At 38.2% G+C, this 19,986-nt stretch overlaps 2 protein-coding genes across 2 annotated transcripts in view; one reads left to right on the forward strand and one right to left on the reverse strand.

The window, feature by feature from the left end:
- Positions 1 to 19,986, reverse strand: part of LOC112161900 (cadherin 11, type 2, OB-cadherin (osteoblast)) — a 264,903-nt gene that overhangs the window by 131,116 nt on the left and 113,801 nt on the right. The gene's annotated exons all lie outside the window — the stretch shown is intronic.
- The window catches only part of btaf1 (BTAF1 RNA polymerase II, B-TFIID transcription factor-associated), a 28,374-nt gene continuing 20,284 nt past the window's right edge, over positions 11,897 to 19,986 (forward strand). The window contains exons 1-5 of the mRNA XM_024264895.2: positions 11,897 to 12,321; positions 12,926 to 13,049; positions 13,175 to 13,289; positions 18,715 to 18,858; positions 19,279 to 19,478. Coding sequence (XP_024120663.1) covers positions 12,308 to 12,321; positions 12,926 to 13,049; positions 13,175 to 13,289; positions 18,715 to 18,858; positions 19,279 to 19,478 — 597 coding nt within the window. The 5' untranslated portion in view covers positions 11,897 to 12,307. The remainder of the gene's footprint in view (positions 12,322 to 12,925; positions 13,050 to 13,174; positions 13,290 to 18,714; positions 18,859 to 19,278; positions 19,479 to 19,986) is intronic.

A 19,986-nucleotide genomic window follows, 5' to 3' on the forward strand; every position in this document is an offset into this window, starting at 1 on the left:
AAAATCATTCCTTACTTAACTAGTGACAACATGACCTTCCTGACATCATTTAGTTCTTCTCCTGAATTGAAATGATTCAATTGTAGACGTTCGCATTAACTCTGCAGATATTCTCTCTGTTTTATCGCTGCAGATGTGTTGATCTTTTTGTAGAAAATGTGCTGGTAGTCGCATATACTTATAGGAAAACATCAGTTTCTGTTACCGGAAGTATGAAGCCCTAAAAGTGTTTGTTCCCGTTGCCATGGTGAATCGTGCTGTCTTTGCTCCATTGATCAGGGCTTTTAATGGTCGCGACGCTCGCACCTGATTCTCACTCCAACTACTCAGAGTTGACTCAATCAACTCTTTTCAGCTGTTCTGAAATCCAAAACTCTAAGTTTACAAACTGTGAGTCAGAGAACTCTGAGTTCAGGTTTCAACTCTGAATTTGTCTAACCTGCTTCTTGACACGAGCGCCAGGAAGAGAAAAACTCTTCAATGGGATTTAGAAATGGAGAGTAGGGAGGATTCTCCACAAGCATCCTGTCATGTTCTGCAGACCACTGCCTGACTGTAGCAGAGGTGAAAGCTTACAATATCTCAAACTACTGCATACTTCATCAGGTTGTTACCAGCCTCATCCATTTCATTCTCAGGGATCGTCCCTACGAAGAGTATCTAAAAAGGTCAACAGGTGTTGTATGAACCAAGATGGACAGTATGGGTGTGGACAGTGTTTTCTGGTTGCTGCACACATTGCAATTCTCCCTCCTCGTCTGGGACATCATTGGTGGCTCTCTATAATACAATTTCTTCTACGCTTTTTGCCATCTTAGAATATTTTCAGAATGGACGCACAAAGTGTTTAACATGTTTGTCAAGTGGAATGACGCAAGCAACAAAATGAAGGCAATTAGTTGTATGAACAATAACTAATCTGTCCGTATAAGTATAGCTAAATATTTAGCAAAAACAAGTTAATGGCGATCATTTTGCAGAAATGTATTTCTATGTGGGTCTGCATGTTCTCCTCGTGCATGTGTGGGTTTTCTTCAGGAACTCTGGTGGTTCTAACGAGCCTCTAGATTTAATCCAACAAGGTTCATAGTGTTTGTGTACATAAATGTTTTGATTATTTTGTAATCAGACACGCAATTTAAGTTATACCTGATATGTTTTAACGGAGTCGGAACGTGTCCATCAAAACATATCAGGTATGATTTAAATTGCGTGCCTCATAGCAAAATGATCAAAAAAGCCTCTAGATTTGTTTGGTTGTGTGGTCCTTTAACAGACCTGTGACCCGTTCTGGGAGTACCCTGCCTTCACCCAACAGTAGCTGGGTTGGCTCCAGCAACCCGTCACCCCAGAAGGGATAAAGTGGGTTCTGGAGATGGATGAATCCTCTTAAATCGATTTTTTTTTTCAAACACACACAATATAATACTAATAAACTGGTGAAATGGCTTAAAAATGACGAAAGTAGTTCTAGAATCTTTGTGTCATTTGAGTAAACTTAAAGTGGTACAATGTTAATTTAGGTTAAATTATGTGATCTATGCAATAATATACAGAACATGTCTTTTCTGTCCATGCACAAGCCAGCATGCCCCCCTCCCCCCCCTCTAGTTACAGTAGCAGTCTTAAGACCTCAGCTGCATGTTTTGGACCCACCCAGGGCTGAAAGATGACAGACCAGTTTTGGCAGTAAGAAAGCAAGGTTAGCAAACTGGTTCAGATGCCGACCGAACTGGTTTTACCTTCACCAAAAAGGCCAGGGGTCTTGTGAAGGGAAGTTAGTCCCAGAGTTTGCCTGTTAGTCAGAGCAGAACTAGCATTTTCCTGAAAGTCACTGACAGAGGTTTATTTATTTATTTTTTAAGCATTTTGACAGAAATGTTACCAGGTTCGAGACTTCCTTGAGTTCACTGAATAAAATGACTAAAATGTTCTTGCTCAAAATTTCAGCATCCTAACACATGGGTTTACACCATACGTGTTGGACTCATTGACTGTATAAGTACGAACTGGACACAACAAGCATTGAGGTCCTCCATAGGAAATGCATTACCTCCAGCCCCCGTGAAATTGGGCCAGAGTTTTCTCCGTCACTTCCTGATACGTCTACCACCATATTGCAACTGATTGCGGCTCCTCGACAGCAATTAGTTCGAGTCGGTCTGAGTCTAACTTTTTTCTTTTTTTTAATTCGAGAAATTCACAAACAATCATGGCATCTGTAGATAACATCAGCAAGACTGAGACAAAGGCAGGAGAAGGTAAACGTGAAAACAGAATCACAAATGTACAAGAAATATAAAATAAATAATAAATAAAGTAAAATACCAACACTATGTCAAGAGCTTAAATAAATCAAACAAATTAGATAATGTTTGGGCATTCTTGTGTTTCATGTAATGTAAGGATTTTGGAAATAGTTTAACAGAGTTCAAAAATCCATTAATGTGAGGCTTCACCTTAATTTACAATTATGTATGAAATGTTTTGAAATAACAATCAATATGTTAACCAGAAAGTCCATGTTTTTACCCGTTAACAGTAATCGTATTTTAATATCATTCCAAGTAAAGGGTTTGTGTTAATTTTTTTGCTTTCAGCCAATTATGAAAAAAGACCAAAACACTTTAACATGCACACAATCAAAGAAAAGATGTTCCACACGTTCTACATCATTTCCACAAAACACACAAAGATCAGTGTCCCAGTTAAAGCGAGAATGTAAAAAATGATTGGAAGGGGATATTGTTCAATATCTTAAAGGTCACTTCTTTAGCTTTGTGATGGACAGGATATGCTCCATATAATGTTCGTATCTTTTTAGCTTCTGTGGTGCTATAGTTTTGCAAAATATATTTTCTTTTTATTGGGGAAGGGAAGTATAAATTATTTCAAATGTTTCGAAAAAATGTGTTTGTTAATTTTTTGTCGCCTAAACATAAACCTTCCTCACAGAGTGGACTCATTTGCTGAGCAAGAGTTTTAGTGGGAATTGGAATGGATTTAATTATTTTATTAAATTCTTTTAATGGGCACATCAAATCATATTTTGCACAAAGAGTCTCATGATCAAGATAATTACCTTGTTCGTCCGTTAGGTGAGAGATAGCCCAAATTCCTTTTTCCAACCAATTTTGTAAAAACAAAGACTTTCGCCTAAACAAAATATATCTGTTATTCCATCCACCCATCTTCTTGTCCGCTTCTTCCCTTTCGGGGTCGCGGGGGTGCTGGAGCCTATCCCGGCTACTGAAGGGCGAAGGCGGGGTTCACCTGGACAGGTCTCCAGTCTGTCACAGTATCTGTTATTCCATATAGGTGAATTGTGGGGAGAAATTGTGTTTGAAAATTAAAGACCAATAAAGAAAAACTTGTTTATGGTGATGTGATAATTTCACAGGCAGTTTATCAATATCAAAGTCACAATGTAAAATGAAATCCACTCCTATCTTCAAACAGCCCTGGGAACAGTAAACCAAAGAGAGCTTTTGTTTGAAATAAATGAACTCAACCATCTTAGTTTAAGAACCCCATTCATAACTGAAAAGCCTATAGTGTTTAAACCTCCCTCCTTAATGTCCTTGATGATGTCAGCTCTTCTAATATAGTGACGTTTATTTTTCCAGATGAAACTGAAACGAATAGTGTTAATATATTTGATTAGTTTATCAGAAATCTCAAGTGGAAGGACCGGGTCTATGAGTCTGGATAAGCTTTCTGTCTTTGATAAGAGAACTCTTCCAAACACAGTTATGTCCCTCTGTAACCAGGAGTTGAGAATTGTTTTACATTTAACTAGATTTTCATCAATATTTTATTTCGTCTTTGTCTTTAAAAATGACAATACCTAAATATTTGACTTGTCTTTTTACAGCAATGTTACAGATAGATTGTTCTGCTTGGTCATGAAAAGAAAGTAATTCACATTTATCAATATTCAATTTCAGACCGGATGCTTCAAAACTAAAACTTTTGGAAGTTGGTTTTTATTTATTTTTTTTAAAAAGTAGTATCATCAGCAAATTGGCTTGTAAGGGGGAGCTGTTGCAGCCCTGCCTGATGCCTCTATTGACATTAAATCTTGTTCCAAAACCACACTGTTGTTAATGTCTTTATATTATATACTTATTAAATTAATCAGTTTTGGGCCAAATCCAAAGTGTTTTAAAGTACTCATAATAAATGGATGTTCAACCTAATCAAAGGCCTTATAAAAATCAAGAAAAAGGATACATCCATCAATTGATAATTCCTTCAACCAAACCAAACCTAAAACCAAGCACATGTTATTGTGATCTGATCTACCTCCTAAAAAACCCGATTGAGTCTCATCAATAATTTTGAACAGACTCTTTTAATCTAGCTGCAATACATCCAGAAAGTAATTTATAATCTGTGTTTAGGAGCGTGATAGGCCGCAAATGATCCAAAAGTCTTTTGTCTTTGTTTTGTTTAGGAATTAAAGTTATAAGACCTTGCTTCATGGTGGGCATAAATTGTTGATTTTCTATACATTCCAGAATTGCTTTAAAGAGTAACTTTCTAATCTCTTCCCAAAAATGTTTATGAAAGTTCCCCGTGAGCCCATCAGTACCAGGAGCTTTCTTTAATGGAAGTTTCCTGGCAGCTGCATCTAGTTCTTCAATGTCTAAGTCTGAATCACAGAATTCTCTGAACGAATGATCTATAATGGGAATGAAATCAGAAATTTGGTTTAGAAAAAAACTACACTCAGAAGGGGAATGAACTGATGCGTAAAGATTACTTTTCAATCATTTTGCTATCTTTACACTCTTTTCCTTGAAATAACAAACTTGTTATTGCTTTGTCTTCTTTTCTGTAGTTTACTAAAGTAGGTTGTATTTTTTCTCCTTCCTCTATCCATTTTGCTCTTGATCGTACAAAAGCTCATTGAGATATTATCACCAAGATGTCATCTAGTTTAGACTGTAAGACCAAAAGTTTTTTTTTATCATCAGGTGTCATGTCAGATTTACTACAATACTGACTAATTTCATAAAGCAATTTTCTTTCCTCTTTTTGTTTTTCTGTTTAACTTTTTACTAGTTTTGATAGAAAGTTCTCTAATTTTTAATTTAATATATTCCCACTTATTGCAAAAACTGTCTATCGTTTTCAATATCTGAAATTATTTTTTTAATTGAAGAACAATATTCTTTGTTATTGAGTAAATTGGTGTTGAATTTCCAGTAACCTTTATTTCTTGCTTTTTTACCATTCAAATTTAATGTTATTTAAATTATATTGTGATCAGTCAGTGTGGTCTGAGTCTAACCATCCATGCATCCATCACAGCTTGTTCCGGCTTGATCAAAGGCCACACCTCTCATTGAAAGTGGCTCGGGAGAAGCTGTCAATCAAACATTGGAGGCGGGGCCAGCGGAACAAAGTGATTTACTGAGGCATCTGATTGGTCAGTTTATAACTTGAAGAACTGGGGATAAAGAAAAATTACCTTTAAAAAAATTAAGATTATAAAGAACATGCTAAGAACAATGTATCAGAGCAAGAATGGTTATTCTGACAAATAAAATGACAGAAATAACTATTGAACTGAGTTTTTTTTACGTCTTTTTATTGACAGCAGGTTGTAGACATCATAAAACATGATATTATACATGTGAAGACAAAATATATTACATGTAAGGATTAGTAAAAGAAGAAAAGAAAAACTAAAAAAAAAATTGCAGAAACCAAATTAACAACATAGAATAACATTGTATGAAACATGTCGATACAAATAAAAAAGGAAAACATTTCTAACTGTACTCAAATTTAAATTAAATTGGAAGGCATCAATACATAAATGATCCCAACTATATATCCATCAATCAAGGGTAGGTAAAAATACTATCAGTCCAGGTAAACTGACTTACAAGTTTCGCGGCATTCATATCTTTTTTTTTTTAAGATTTACAGAAAAAAATGAAACTTATTAAAAAATAAATAAATTGGGCTCTCTTTCAAAAATTGACATTTTTGAATAGCAAAATGACCAAAACTAACAAAACTGTTCTTTTCTTTGTCAATACAACCAAATTGAATATTAGAATACAAAAAGAATGGAATTGTATTGTTTGTTGAAAACCATGCGTATAAATCTCCCCAAAAATTGCTAAACACATTATGATCATAAAAAAGACTGGGGCTGAGTATCGATAATAGTTTCCAGAAACAATTCAATTCGATTGTCAAGAGTCTGAAGAAGGAAAGGGAGTGAGAAGGAAAGAATTCAGATTGGGCCATAGTCAACAATGAATGTTTATGTTGACCGTGTGTTAGCGTTAGCCATCCTATGGGATATCCCATGAAACATTAGCATCACGCTAGCAGACTTTAGCTTTATGTGCTAAACAAATCTATATTTTTATGAATTGATTATTGATTCAGCCCTGCGACAGACTGGCGACCTGTCCAGGGTGTACCCTGCCTTCGCCCTTCAGTAGCCGGGATAGGCTCCAGCACCCCCGCGACCCCGAAAGGGACACAGCGGTCAAGAAAATGGATGGATGGATGGATTATTGATTCAAATCGATTGATGGATTATATCAACCCAGCCCAAAAAAAGATGCTTATGGGTTTCTAAATCCTTTTTATGCATTTGACATATATTATCTTGACTATTAAACCTTAAATGTAAAAATTGCTTACCGGGACAAATACTGTTGATGGTTTGTGTTTCATTTTTGGCAGAAGGGAAAATTAAAAGAAATTTATCATTTTATGAAAAAGATGGGGAGATAGTTTTTCTAGGGAATAGTTTTTTTGTCAAGGATGCTTTTAAAAGTTTATTATTGTGATTTATAACTGACACGAACATTAATAATTGGCAAGGATGGGAGCTAATGCAGAAATCAAGGAATGTTGCACACTTGCTTTAATCAGTTGAATTAGATCTGGAGAAATTTCCATAATGACTTAAATTTTCTGTAGATGTGGAATCTGATACTTGATTGTAAATTCTGTGTGATTAAGAAGTGTGTCATCGCTGTTCAGTTGAACTATTGTTCATATACCTTTATCCATTTTCTTTTGAACAGAACACATTATTCCAGATTGATGAAGTATGAGAACTGAAGTTGCAAGTGTATGTATTGGACTGAGGCCCCTCCTCCTGGCGTTCCACACAGGAAGTACCATTGATGTGACAAAAAAATGGTGGTGCTCTGTTGACAAGACAGCAGAGGGCAGTACATGCTAACGTTTTGAAATATATTTTTCATCCTTTTGGCAAACTGGGATTTATTTTAACCCTTTAACACCAGATGGTCATTCTCTGTTGTGGTCTAAAGATGTTTTAGAGATTGATAGACTGCTGCAGTGGAGAACTTTACAGACTCAAAGTTGAGAAGCACATCAAAACATTCAGATATGAACCTTTTAAAATGTTTTCATGGTGGTTAGAGAGACTGAGGAATTTTTCCTTCTGAGCTCTCTGGAGTATAAAACTTCCTATCAGGGCTCACTGACATAACCTTAAATTGTTCAGATTTATGTTGCACAAACAGTCAGTTCTTGTGATCATTTATGATTGTTGCAACACAAAAACCTGTGCTTTTGAAGATGTCATATTTTTAAATATGAACTTTCAGTCAAAAGCAGTAAAATGAACCATTTAAGCAGTTGTTTTTCCTCATTTCATGAAGTGAAATTTTAATGCAACCTCAAAAAATGCCCAGCATTGGTGACATTTCTTTATGAACAGTCATTTACAAATAAAGCTAGACACAAGCAGCCAGACACAAAGTAGTCAGTCCCCCCTCCTGCCGTCCGTGCAGAGGGCGGCCCGAAGAGGTAAAATGGGTGAGAGGCTGGAGCACAGAGGACAGTCAGGGCAGCAATCAGGCACCAGTCACAACCAGATAAAAACAAGAGCAATTATAATTAAATCAGTTGGCATGGAGTAAAAAGCCAAGCAAGGCAGGGTGAAGGAAAGCAAGGCAAAGCAGCAGGGGCTCACGGACCGACCCTGAAGGACAGGCAGGGGAATCAGAGCAGCACAGGGTGGAGGGCCAAACCTACTGTCTGGGCTTCCTGAACAATCCCATGTTCTTCAGGTGCAGTGGACAGGAAACCCTTATGCTACAGGTCCATTCACCACGTTTCAAGTGGCAACTGCATGGGCCCAGAACCTGCAGCACAGTGCAGCATCCCCTCTCCAGAGTCCAGTGTGGCAGGCACAAAGAAACTCTGCTTTTATAGGCTGCACTAAACGCTTTGGGCAATCAGCATAATTACCACCACCTGTGTAGCAGGTGAACCGTAGCGGCTGGGTGGCTCAGTGTGCTAGGTGAAGGGCTGACACGCAGGAGCCCTGGGTTCGATTCCTAGGGTTGTCCACTGATCCCCACCCAGATTGGGTCCTTAGGCAAGACCCTTGATGCTGCTGCCTAACTGGGTCCCTGTGCCCCTCAAGTACAGGGTTGTGTCAGGAAGGGCATCCGGCGTAAAAACTCTGCCAAATCACTGATGCCAAACAGTGGTGCTGTTACGCTGTGGCGACCCCGAAAGGGATAAGTCGAAAGTGAACTACCACTGTTTAGCAGGTGGACCCATTTCATACTGCTACAACCCACCACAACAATTTGCATCGTCGACCCGACCATGATTTAAAAGTTGACTAAACTATCAATGGCCTAAAGCCCACAGACAGCATGAGAACACCTGCCATGTTGATCCTCAGACTCACACTAAGCCAGGGTCAAACAAACAGGCACGCAGGTAGCTCAGCCTTGACGGCTCAAACCTGCTGGAAACATTGCACCTTAAGAGCAGGAAGCAGTCACGGTCCTCACTGTTCCACCTGGACACAATGAACCGTACCCCACATCCTCACAACAAGAAGCCTTCCCTCCCCCCTCTAAACCTGGCGGCATTAGCCAGGAGTTTCAGACACATGAGGGGGCAAGCAAGGGGAAACCATGCTGAATGAACAGTTTATAACAGCCAAGGAGATTCATTACAATCCCATGGGCTTACTTAAGGGCTCCAGCGGCCATGTCAAGAAGCAGGTTTTATTGAAACTCTGAGTTTGTGAACTCCAAATTCAAGAAAACTCTGAGTTTTCGGTTCCAGAAAGAGGGATAACTCAAACCCGGGAAAGTGGGCGAAACCAAGCCCGTTCCAAGAAGCGGGTTAAGATGAACTCAGAATCAATCACTATGGTAACTGAGTCTGTGAACGAAACCTGGTCGGTAGCAGGTTTTCTTCAGGAAACTTAGAGTTCTCTGCGGTCTCCGCCCCTTTTTAAAGTGAAGGATGTTCAAATATGAGTTCATCATTAACATTTAGAGAACATTCACATTAGAGACATCACGTTTCCACCACTCAGAAACCAGAATGACATTGAAATTAAGGAAATGTTATTTACGTCGGTAGAGGATTTGGAGGACACGAGTCGACTGACTGCAGTTTCCCAATTCATTTTTATTTCAGCGATATTATAAATAGTGAGTTTTTCCAGGGACTCGCTATTAAAAAATACAGTTTTCTTTTCCTTATTTTAAACCCTTAACAATTGAAATTATGGGATGTCAAACACCGGGAAGGCGTCTCAACTCATCTACTGTGCTTCACATGTAACAAATGTTAGCTCAGTTGTCAGCAACGCTGATTCCCCCTGCTGGGACCCGAGCTTGAATTCTGGTTATGGAAAGTATTTTTATGCTAATAAAACTTTTCTGCAAATATTTTTTAAGTCTTGAGAATTAAATTAAATAAGTGCTTATTTTAACATATTCCAGGCAGCAACAGTGTTTCTTTTTACAGTGAGATATGTGATGGGTGGGTTGTGGTGGGGGTTAAGGAAAACGGTCATTCATACAAAGATTACTGTTTAATTTATTAACAGATCAAAAACCATTCCTTCCAAGTGACAAAATAGTCTTCTTGGCATTATTATTTATTCATTATTTAAAATGATGCAAATGTAGACGTACGCATTAACTCTGCAGATATTCTCTCTCTGATGAAACTCAGGTGTTTGTCCCCGTTGCCATGGTGAATCCTGCTGTCTTTGCTCCATTTATCAGGGCTGTTAATGGTTGCAACGCTCACACCTGATTCTGGTTCTAACAACCTCAAGTTGATTGAATCAAACTTTTTCAGCTGTTCTGACACCGAAAACTCCAAGTTTGAGAATTTTGAGTCCAGTGAGTCGGAGTTCAGGTTTCAACTCTAGATTTGTTGAACCTGCTTCTTGAAATGGGCCCCTGGACCTTCCACAAGAAGCAAATAAAAACATTGAATCTCTTGTCTGCAAACACTGGATCACACAAGCCTCCTGAAGCCACGCACTGTCACGTATGAAGAGCTGTAATCGCAGCAGTGTTTCAGACACGAAGTCATGACTTTTTGTTTCCAAAATCCTTTTCCACACACATTAGTATTGCTCTGTTCTCTCAACCTACAATGATGATTAACAATAATTCTGTAACGATGGGGTTTAAGGTAGTTTTGTAATGCCCTGAGCAGTGATCTGCCTTAATCCTTTATGAAGTTAAACACAGTCAGGTTAAATCTGAATGCAAAAGAAGCTTTGCCTAAATCAACGCTGCTGATATCTTTAACTCAACTTTAAACTGATTACCTGCAGGTTGACACGGCTGTTTCAGAGTTGTTGCTACTCTATTTCTGTCTAAAGGTTAGCCAGTTGATGAGTGTCAATCTGCAATTGGAAATTAAAAGGTGGCCGCTGTTCAGAGCTTTGTGAGAAAAACAGTCAAGCTGGCAGCAGCTACAGTTGGCCACGTGGTTGCACTATTAAAAGATCCCTTTAATTACATAAGATGGACTAGAATACAGTAATGGTAATTGTACTCTCTGATCCTGCACATAATACAAAGGAAATTATACCAATTTGTACACATTAATTAACAATACAATAATAATTAATAATACCGCACTAGTAGCAGTAGTAGTAGTGGTAGTAGTCAGTGAAGGTCCATGTGGTAACAACAATCTCTTTCCTTCTTCTTACTATTAGTATTTATATTTTCATTAATATTGTATTAACATTATAACTGTCCGTTTATTCCTTTAATATCGAGGTTAGCTAGCAGAGTACAAATATTCAGGGCTGTGGTCAGCTCAGGATTCAAGACTTTGTACCTTGTGATCAATTTTTGCAGATGCTGTTAAAATCCCTTTAAATGTCCCTGTAAAATCAAAAGTAAGTTTTCACAAACACATTTAGGTTTGTAAAAAACTTAATGAGTTTAAGGTACAGGTCTGCTGGTGTTCCCAAAAGTCAGAACTAAAAACACAGCAAGGTCTCATTTCAACACTGTGGACATCCTGAGGATGTGAGTGCTTCATCCTGTGGAGGTCTTTAAGAAAAAAGCTTAAAACTCATCTTTCAAAGATGTTTTACATAGTTTTTGCATGTTATAATTTTGAGCTTTAATTTGATTTCCTAAATTTTACGAATAATTTATTCAATTTAATTTATTGCATTTGATGGGGGTTTGTATGTTGGATTTTTATGTGCTTTTATCAAAAAAATATTATTGCTAATTTAACTGGTTTTTTAAAAACATCTCACTATTATTTATTTTAGGCTACTGTGGAAAGCACTTTGAAATTATTTGTAACAGGAAAAGTGTTATACAAATAAAGTTGAATTTGATATTGTTAAGGAATGATAAACATCTACAAATGTTCATTTTGTAGTTAAATTCATGTGCTGTAGCTATTAGCTAAATGTAAAGTTAATGAAAATGCAGACTAAATGAAAAAAAAACAATTCAAATGTTAAAAGGAAGGTAAACGGGAAAGGGGGTTCCTCATCGTGTCGTTTCCGCTTTATAACCCGCCTTCTGATTGGTCCTTTACATCACTGTCAGCCAATCACCGAGTACCTGCTGTGGAGGAAGGAATAAATGCAAGATGGCTCCTCATATAAAAACAGTCTTCTGGATCGCCCTCTACGTGGAACAAAAAAGGGCTTTAATTCTTATTAGGTTGAAATATTTATCAGCAAAGACTTCTGAGGGGTAAACTAAGCTGTGTTTGAATGGTTTCCGGCGACATTTCCTGGTTTAAGAGAGTAGAGGACGAACAGGGAGAACTTTGAGGACATGAACCGGCTGTGAGCTCGCGGTCTTCGTTCGCCAGAGTTCGGATTGTCTCGAGCGCACTGTCCGGCCGGGCCTCGGCTAACTAGCAGTAGCTGCTAACTAGTTGATCCCCGCCGTTGTGTCTTTGCCTCACAGCGGAACCTTGAGGTGCCCAGGAGGACGCACTGAATGCTGAGCGTGAGACGCGAGCGTGCTCGTAGAAAGTGACTATGGCTGTGTCGAGGTGAGCTGCGCCGGCACCAAGTTTCTGGAACTGTTAGCTCATGCGCTAGCTTCTTTTGACTGAAAGCCGCTGGGATGGTCACTGCTTCATGCTGGGAAACTGCCAGCCACAACTTTTCATATCTGTTGCTGGGAAACAGCTGTCCCATCGGTAGGACCGGTAGAAACAAGTTTACTCCAGATGTGAATGTTACGTTGGAGTTGGCTCATCTTTTGGAGTTCAGTCTGCCTAGCATTGGGACTGAAATCCTGTCCAGGGAGAGCAGTTCACAAACAGCAGACAGGGACCGTTTACATGTGGGCAAAGCACTGATTCTCACTCCTGACTGGACGAGCTCAGTGCAAACGGTTTTAATTTAACATCATATTTTAATGTTCTTATTAGTTATATTTGTACATATTGGTCCCATCAGGCCCTGGGCATAAAGCCATCTTCACACAGTAAAGACAGGGATGCAGAGACTGGCCTTAATGAGCCTCTGATGAAAGTCTCCTAACACTCCAATGACCTCCAGCATCAACGCTCTGAATGTTTGAATTGATTTGGTTGTTTTGCACTGTGGGTGTTTTTATAAACCTGTTTCTCCTCTCTACTCCTTGTGCAGACTTGACCGGTTGTTTATACTGCTCGACACCGGAACAACACCAGTTACCAGGAAAGCAGCAGCCCAGCAACTAGGAGAAGTAGTCAAACTCCACCCACATGAACTCAATAATCTTCTGGCAAAGGTGCATGCATGCCTCACATCAAACAATATTTTCATGATCTCTTACTAACTTGTTCACATCAAAATCAGGTTTGCAAATGTTTACATGTCTTTGCTAAAACTGAAACAAAATATGATCATTGTTAGGTCCTAACGTACCTACGAAGCCCCAACTGGGACACTCGAATAGCTGCAGGCCAGGCTGTGGAGGCCATTGTAAAGAACATTCCTGGGTGGAATCCAACTCCAAAGCCAAAGGAAGGTATTTCACTTGATTAAAACACATTTGTATTTCTATTCAGTTTATTGCACTATGACTGTTGCTCTCACATTTTTTATTCTGAAAATGAGTATATCAGTTTGAGTTTAAGACAAATTCCAATGTGCTGTTGCAAAATACTTGGTTATTTTCATGTGATTTAGGTACTTAAAGTTCTGTATGGCGGGAAAGCTCCAATATTGCTGTCATTTTTGTTGCCCCCGCTAATGTTAGGTTGGAGGTGAGAAGGGCTGTAAGCTAGCAGGAGAACTGGTAAAAAGATGGATGACGGGAAGTGGGGGCGAGTTTACATTGCACTAACAGTCTTGCCCACAACTCAAAGGGGAATTTCTAATGAATTATGTCTTGGGAAAACATCACATTTTGTAAATTTTGGCTAAAACAGATAATCATAATTAAGGCCAATGGGAACACTTGAAAATAAATCAAAAGATGAACGGAGTGAGACTTCAAACCAGTGTTCTTCAACCAGGGTTCCACAGCATGCTAAGAGATGGTCAGGTGTGCTGTGGGAAAGTATTTAATTTCTCCTTAATGATCTAAACCAGGGGTCCCAACTACGGCCCGCCGGCCGGATCAGGCCTGCCTCCACATTTGGCCCGTTCTCCCACACACTATCCGAAACACTGACCGAGAACCACATAGAACATGAATGAATGAATGAAATAAATGGTTTATTTCAAGCAATCAAGAATAATAACTTGACTTTTTATTCTGTCTGAACTATGATGGGAGAGGATAGACTATTTATCAGTTTAATAAAATTAAAAATCCTGCAAACTAAGACTACCAAGATCCAACCCCAAACAAAAATAACAAAACCCAGCAGAGTAAGACTGCTGAGGACAAAGAGGAGAAAAGAACAAAAACATAAATAAAAGAAAAATAAAATGGTCATTCTTTAAAGTAAGGATTACTTAATTAGCATGTATGTATTATTTTATTTTCAAACACAAAATGTAAATAAACATAAGAATTTAAAAATACAAATATAAGAATTAAAAATACAAATACACAAGTAAAGCAAACATTGTGTTTGAAAAAGAGCGAGTAGAAGAATTCTTGTGTGGTCCCATCCCTTTTTACACGTTTTTTTTTTTTTAACGTTATCTGTTTACATTTTTTTTTTTCTCCAAACACTTCAAATTTCTTTTGATTAAAACATATGTACAATGACATTTGTGCATGTTTATAATGATCATATCAGTCCTCGTAAAGATTCAGCAGTGATAGTTTGTATGTTTTTCTAAATGACTAAACTTTTGCTTTGTTTTAAATAGAGCTGTCAGGCGATTAAAATTTTTAATCACATTTTGTCCATAGTTAACTCGCGATTAATTGCAAATTAATATGTGACCTTTTTTTTTAAGGAAAAAAAGTGTGCTTTGTGGAATTTAGCAGTTGTGCATTAATTATGAAAACGAGAATGGTAAAATTAATAGTTTTCATCAGAACTACTTTATTTTGTAACATTGTATTGAGATAAACTTTCTTAACAATAAAAGGCTGTAACATAAAATGCCTAACAAAAGCCCAAGTGCAAGTGAAGGGCATTTTAAATTCAAAACTTCAATCAACGTTCAGTAAAATAAAAAACATCAAAAATAACATTTCCATAACACTTTCATGTTCATTTTTTGTCAGGACCAAATCTTTTCCTCCTCTGCTGAACTACAGTAATAAATGAAATAGAGATTTATCATTTCCAATTAACTTTTGTTTTTTAAAACATTAAAGACTGAGAAAAGCGGGATACACTGTGGATAGTTTGACAGTCTGTTACTGCCGCCGCGTTCTCTGGCTGCAGCTCGATGCAGCGACGTGTCCAGCGGAGCTCACGCCATGAATATGCCGGCAGACAGACAGCTATGCTGGGGCTGGATCACGCTTAAACCTCCAGAACATTTAAAACGTCCCCCGGTGCGCTTGCTGTTTGGAACGTTCTCGGGACGCGGCGCCGGACGTGAGCCGGTACCACCAGACGTGGTACTGGACGCGAACCGGAGCCGGGTTAGGGTGGAGGAGCTCTCCGCGTCCTGGCGCGGCCGGTTCTAGCTCGCAGCTCGGTGGTTGGAGACCCGCCTGTGATCTAGTGAGAGCAGCCGGTGAGTTAGAGGGCGATGAGGGACGCCTGCGTGGTATGGAAAGGCACGTATGAGAAAATCCGCGATTAATGTGTCAAAAAAATTGTCGACGTCAAGCACACGTCAGATTAATGCGTTTTAACGCGACAAATCTGACAGCCCTAGTTTTAAACCTTCGTTCAACCCATTCCATAAATCCACTCCACAAAATGATAGGCACATTTTCTTTTGTGTTGTACGAGTACATTGTTTTTTGAAATCCAGCTGTTGTCTTAAATCATAACCTCCATATGTCCTTGAACATTGTTGTATGTTTAATGGGAGTAAGTTGTTTCTGGCTTTAAACATAATGAGGGCTGTTTTAAGTTTCACTAGTTCCTATAGTTTTAATAAAACAGACTTTAAAAACAGTGAGTTTGTATGTGTCCAATAATCCACATCATGAACTATTCCAACAGCTTTTTTCTGTAATATGTACAGAGATTGTAAATTTGTTTTATAAGTATTTCCCCAAACCTCAACACTGTACTGTAAATATGGTAATATTATTGACGAGTATATTAGTAAGCGTGCTTTATAAGTGACTGTATCACTCGTCCCTCAGCTTTATCTGAATGAGCTCTTTTAGATACGTAGTTGTAGAAGCTAATCTTTCTTTAACAGTTCTGGTATCTCCTGTCCGTCCTGGGATAGGATCTCTCCTTCATGTGGGAATCACTAAGGTTTCTTCTTTTTTCCTAACTCAGGTTTTTTTAGGAGTTTTTCCTTACCGAGAGGGAGGGTCTCAGGGCAGGGATAAGCAGTTTATTTAGTCTGTTTAGTTTTTAACTATTGTTCATATTTTGAAGCCCAATGAGGCAAATTCTTTTGTGATTTTGGGCTATATAAATTTGAATTGAATTGAATGACGTGTTTTTCCCAACACTGCAATGCCTTTGACCATTTTGGTTCTGACTTGCTTTATTTGTGGTTTCCAGCTCATTTTGTGGTCCATGATGATTCAGAGAAACTCGATTTCAGTTACTCTTTCTATCACGTGATTGTCTATAACAACTTTGATTTCTAAATCTGCAGGAATGTGACAGTTTCCAAAGATCATGTATTTTGTTTTGTTGACACTGAGTAAGAGTTTATTAATATCAAACCATTGTTTTAGTTTCCTTAACCCTTCTGCTCTCTCTGGGGTCCAGATGACTCCACCCACATATTGATGTGAGATTCCTTCCATGACAAATGTGGACAAAGGTGGACAGGATTTTATGCCATGGACATTAATGGACATTAATGAAACTCAAAAATCAATGATTAAAAAAAAGTTCAGCGCACTGTCTTGTGGGGTCCAGATGACCCCACTTATAATGTAAACAAGCCAAGGAGAGCAGAAGGGTTAATTCTGTGTTTACAGTTTTTATAACTTCTTTGAGATTTTTCCTGTGGACACTATACTTGTGTCATCAGCATATACGATGTATTTAAATTTGCTAGATACAATATGAATGTCATTTATGTATAGTATGAAAAGCTTTGGACCAAATATCGATCCTAGAGGAACTCCGCAGTTTAAACTTAGCAGGGATGATTTTAAATGATCCAGTTGTACGAACTGCTGCCTGTTTTTAATGTAACTGTTTAACCAATTTAATGCCAGTCCTCGTATTCCATCTCTCCAACTTTTTTACCAAAATGTTGTGACCGATGGTGTCAAAAGCCTTTTTTACATCGATGAACACTCCAACTGTGAACTCCTTATTGTCTGTGCCGTTTATAATTTCTTCTGTTAATTGCGGTATTGCCGTGGAAGTTGATCTGTTTTTTCTGGAACCGTATTGATCATCGGACATTAGCTTATGTTTTTCAACAACATTTTCCAGCCTTGTGAGGAATACTTTTCCAGTATTTTTGAAAATTGTCAGAGTAAGGACACTGGCCTGTAATTCGTGAGTTGATGTTTGTCCCCTGATTTGTATAATGGAATTACTTTAGCTATTTCCATTTTCTCTGGAAACGTACATGCTTGAAAGGATAAATTGCAGATGTAGGTTAATGGGTCAACAATGGCGTCCATTACCCTTTTTACTACTGTCATATTCATTCCATTACAGTCTGTAGATGTTTTGTTTTTGAATTGTTTGAAGATTTCTAGAATTTCTTTTGCTTCTACAGGTCTCAAATAGATGGAGTTTAGATTTCTCTTTATGTGGTGTTCAGCTGTTTCCTTTACAGAGTCATTTGTATGATGTATTTCGTCGGCTAACTTTGTTCCTATTTTTACAAAATATTCGTTAAATTCCTTCATGTCCTGAATATTGTTGCATATTTCGTTTCTGCTGACTAAAGAGTCTGGATAATTTGTTTTCTCTTTGTGTTTTCTAATAACATTGTTCAATACTTCCCAGATTCCTTTAGTATTGGATATTTTTGTATAATAGTCTTTTTGCATGTTCTCATAATACTGGTTAGTTGGTTTTTATACTTTTTATATCGCTGTTCGGCTTCAACAGTTCTGTCTTTTAAAAAAATGTTTGTATAAACCGTTCTTTTTTTTTTGCATGCATTTAGTTTAGTTAAATGTATAAATTGATGACTGAGGTGCACATAAATGATAAACTCTAGGTTTTTACATCCCTCTTGACATGAAGACATCTTGTTTGCTCAATGTAGGGGTGTAATGGATCGGTCATGGTTTTAGGCTCACAGTTCGGGTCTATTTTGGATCAGTAGAAAAAAAAAACCAGCAATCTGTACTCTGTACAGATCACGGATTATCTGTGATCCGTTACACCCCTACTCAAAGCTACCTCCAGAATGAACAGATTTTATATACAAAGCAAAACTTTGGTAAAAAGTTTGATCTTTTATGAGTTAAAAGAACATATTATCCTATGCTGCACAACATTGGTTACTAGCTGCACTGAGATGATCCTGTTTGGCACAGAGAAGCTTTTATTTTGAAAATAAGTTAATTGAGCTTCTGTCAAACGTAAAAAAACAATCACATTTTGAGAGATGCTTGGTTAATAATTCTTTTTTCTACTGACTCTTTTACTGTGAAAGGTTGTGACCCCTAGTCTAGTGCTACATCACTAATGCAGACTACAGTTTCTATTTTTTATTTTCAGGTGTGCCTTAAGGATTTTTGTCAATAAAAAAAGTGTAACTTGGCTAAAAAGATAGAAAAAAACACTGTTTTAAGCAAATGGTAAAGTGTGGGTTTTATTTTTCAATATCTATATTTTCATTTCCATCCAAGTGAACAATTTCAGTGATCGTTTTCATATGTTTAAAGTGGGTAGTGTGATCTGAAAAAACTCTGTTTCTTCCAGAGCCTTGTGAGGATGTGTCTCCAGAGGACTCGTCATCAGACCGCCTCAGCTTTTACCACTTTGACATCTCGCGTTTACTCAAACATGGAGCGTCCCTGCTGGGATCTGCAGGGGCAGAGTTTGAGCTGCAAGAGGATAAAACTGGTTTGTTCTGACCTTTTAGAATTACCTCCTGGAGTATTAGAGCAGCAGTTTGGTGTTTTTTTTTTTTTTATGACTCCTGTTTAACTTGCACATCTTTTGTGGTGGGGAATGAGTAAATGGAGAATCCTACCCAAAAGAGGAGAGCCACTTTGGTCTATATGAAAATGAGAATGTATCCAATTTACTCAGTTTAATTGATGAATTAGTGGAACGGCTTCTTCTTTGTTTTCTGAACTCTTTTGTTTTCCATCACACTCTTTTAGAAATGGCAATCTCTGTATCATCGTTGTCTTCCTGTTTTCATTTGTAGCCTTTGAATTTTCTCTACTTCCTGCAGAGTACTTCAGTTTTTCCAGCTCATTCTTGTTTGGTAACAACAGTGCAATTCTGAGTTCCTGTCCTGCTGGCTCTGATTTTCAGGTGAAATGGACCCTAAGGAACGCCTTGCCCGACAAAGGAAGCTTCTGCAGAAGAAGCTGGGCCTGGACATGGGTGCTGCTATTGGAATGGATACAGAAGAGCTTTTCAATGACGAGGACCTCGATGATACCTGTCAAACGAGTGTCGTCAAAGCTCAAGGAGTGAAAGTCACAGCTGGCTGCAGTTCTCATAACCATCTGGTGGGTTTCCTTTGAGCATTTTACCCATACCTGTTCATGCTGAGCAGCGTCAGTTTGAACGGGAAGAAACAGCTCAGCTTTTCCGTCGACAGCAGCGTGCTCACCTTTCAGTGAAAAGCAGCTCAGTTTGAATTTCATGTATCATAAAGCAGTCGTCTCCAGGTTGTGGACCAGAACCAGTCCATGGAACAGTTGGTACTGGGCTGCAGAGAAAAAGAAACGACCTACGTTTTTTTCAATGTTTTTATAATCCGACCGTTTTTTATTTTGAAAAACTACTGGATACTCTCTACCACATCCGACTCATTCTTGGTGCATGTCAAGTTGTTCAGTTACGTGTTGGGAATCCATCCACATCTTGCTCCAAGCTAGCAAAGTTCAAAACAAATGAACGTGTTAGGAAAGTCTGGCAGAAAAGATCCAGAGAGGAAACAGAAAATGTTTAGAAAATACCAGTTTTACATGCTTTTCTTTATCTTCCACTCTTACAGTTCTGGGTTAAGGAAAG

The sequence above is a fragment of the Oryzias melastigma genome, linkage group LG15, assembly GCF_002922805.2.
Source record: "Oryzias melastigma strain HK-1 linkage group LG15, ASM292280v2, whole genome shotgun sequence".
NCBI lineage: Eukaryota > Metazoa > Chordata > Actinopteri > Beloniformes > Adrianichthyidae > Oryzias > Oryzias melastigma.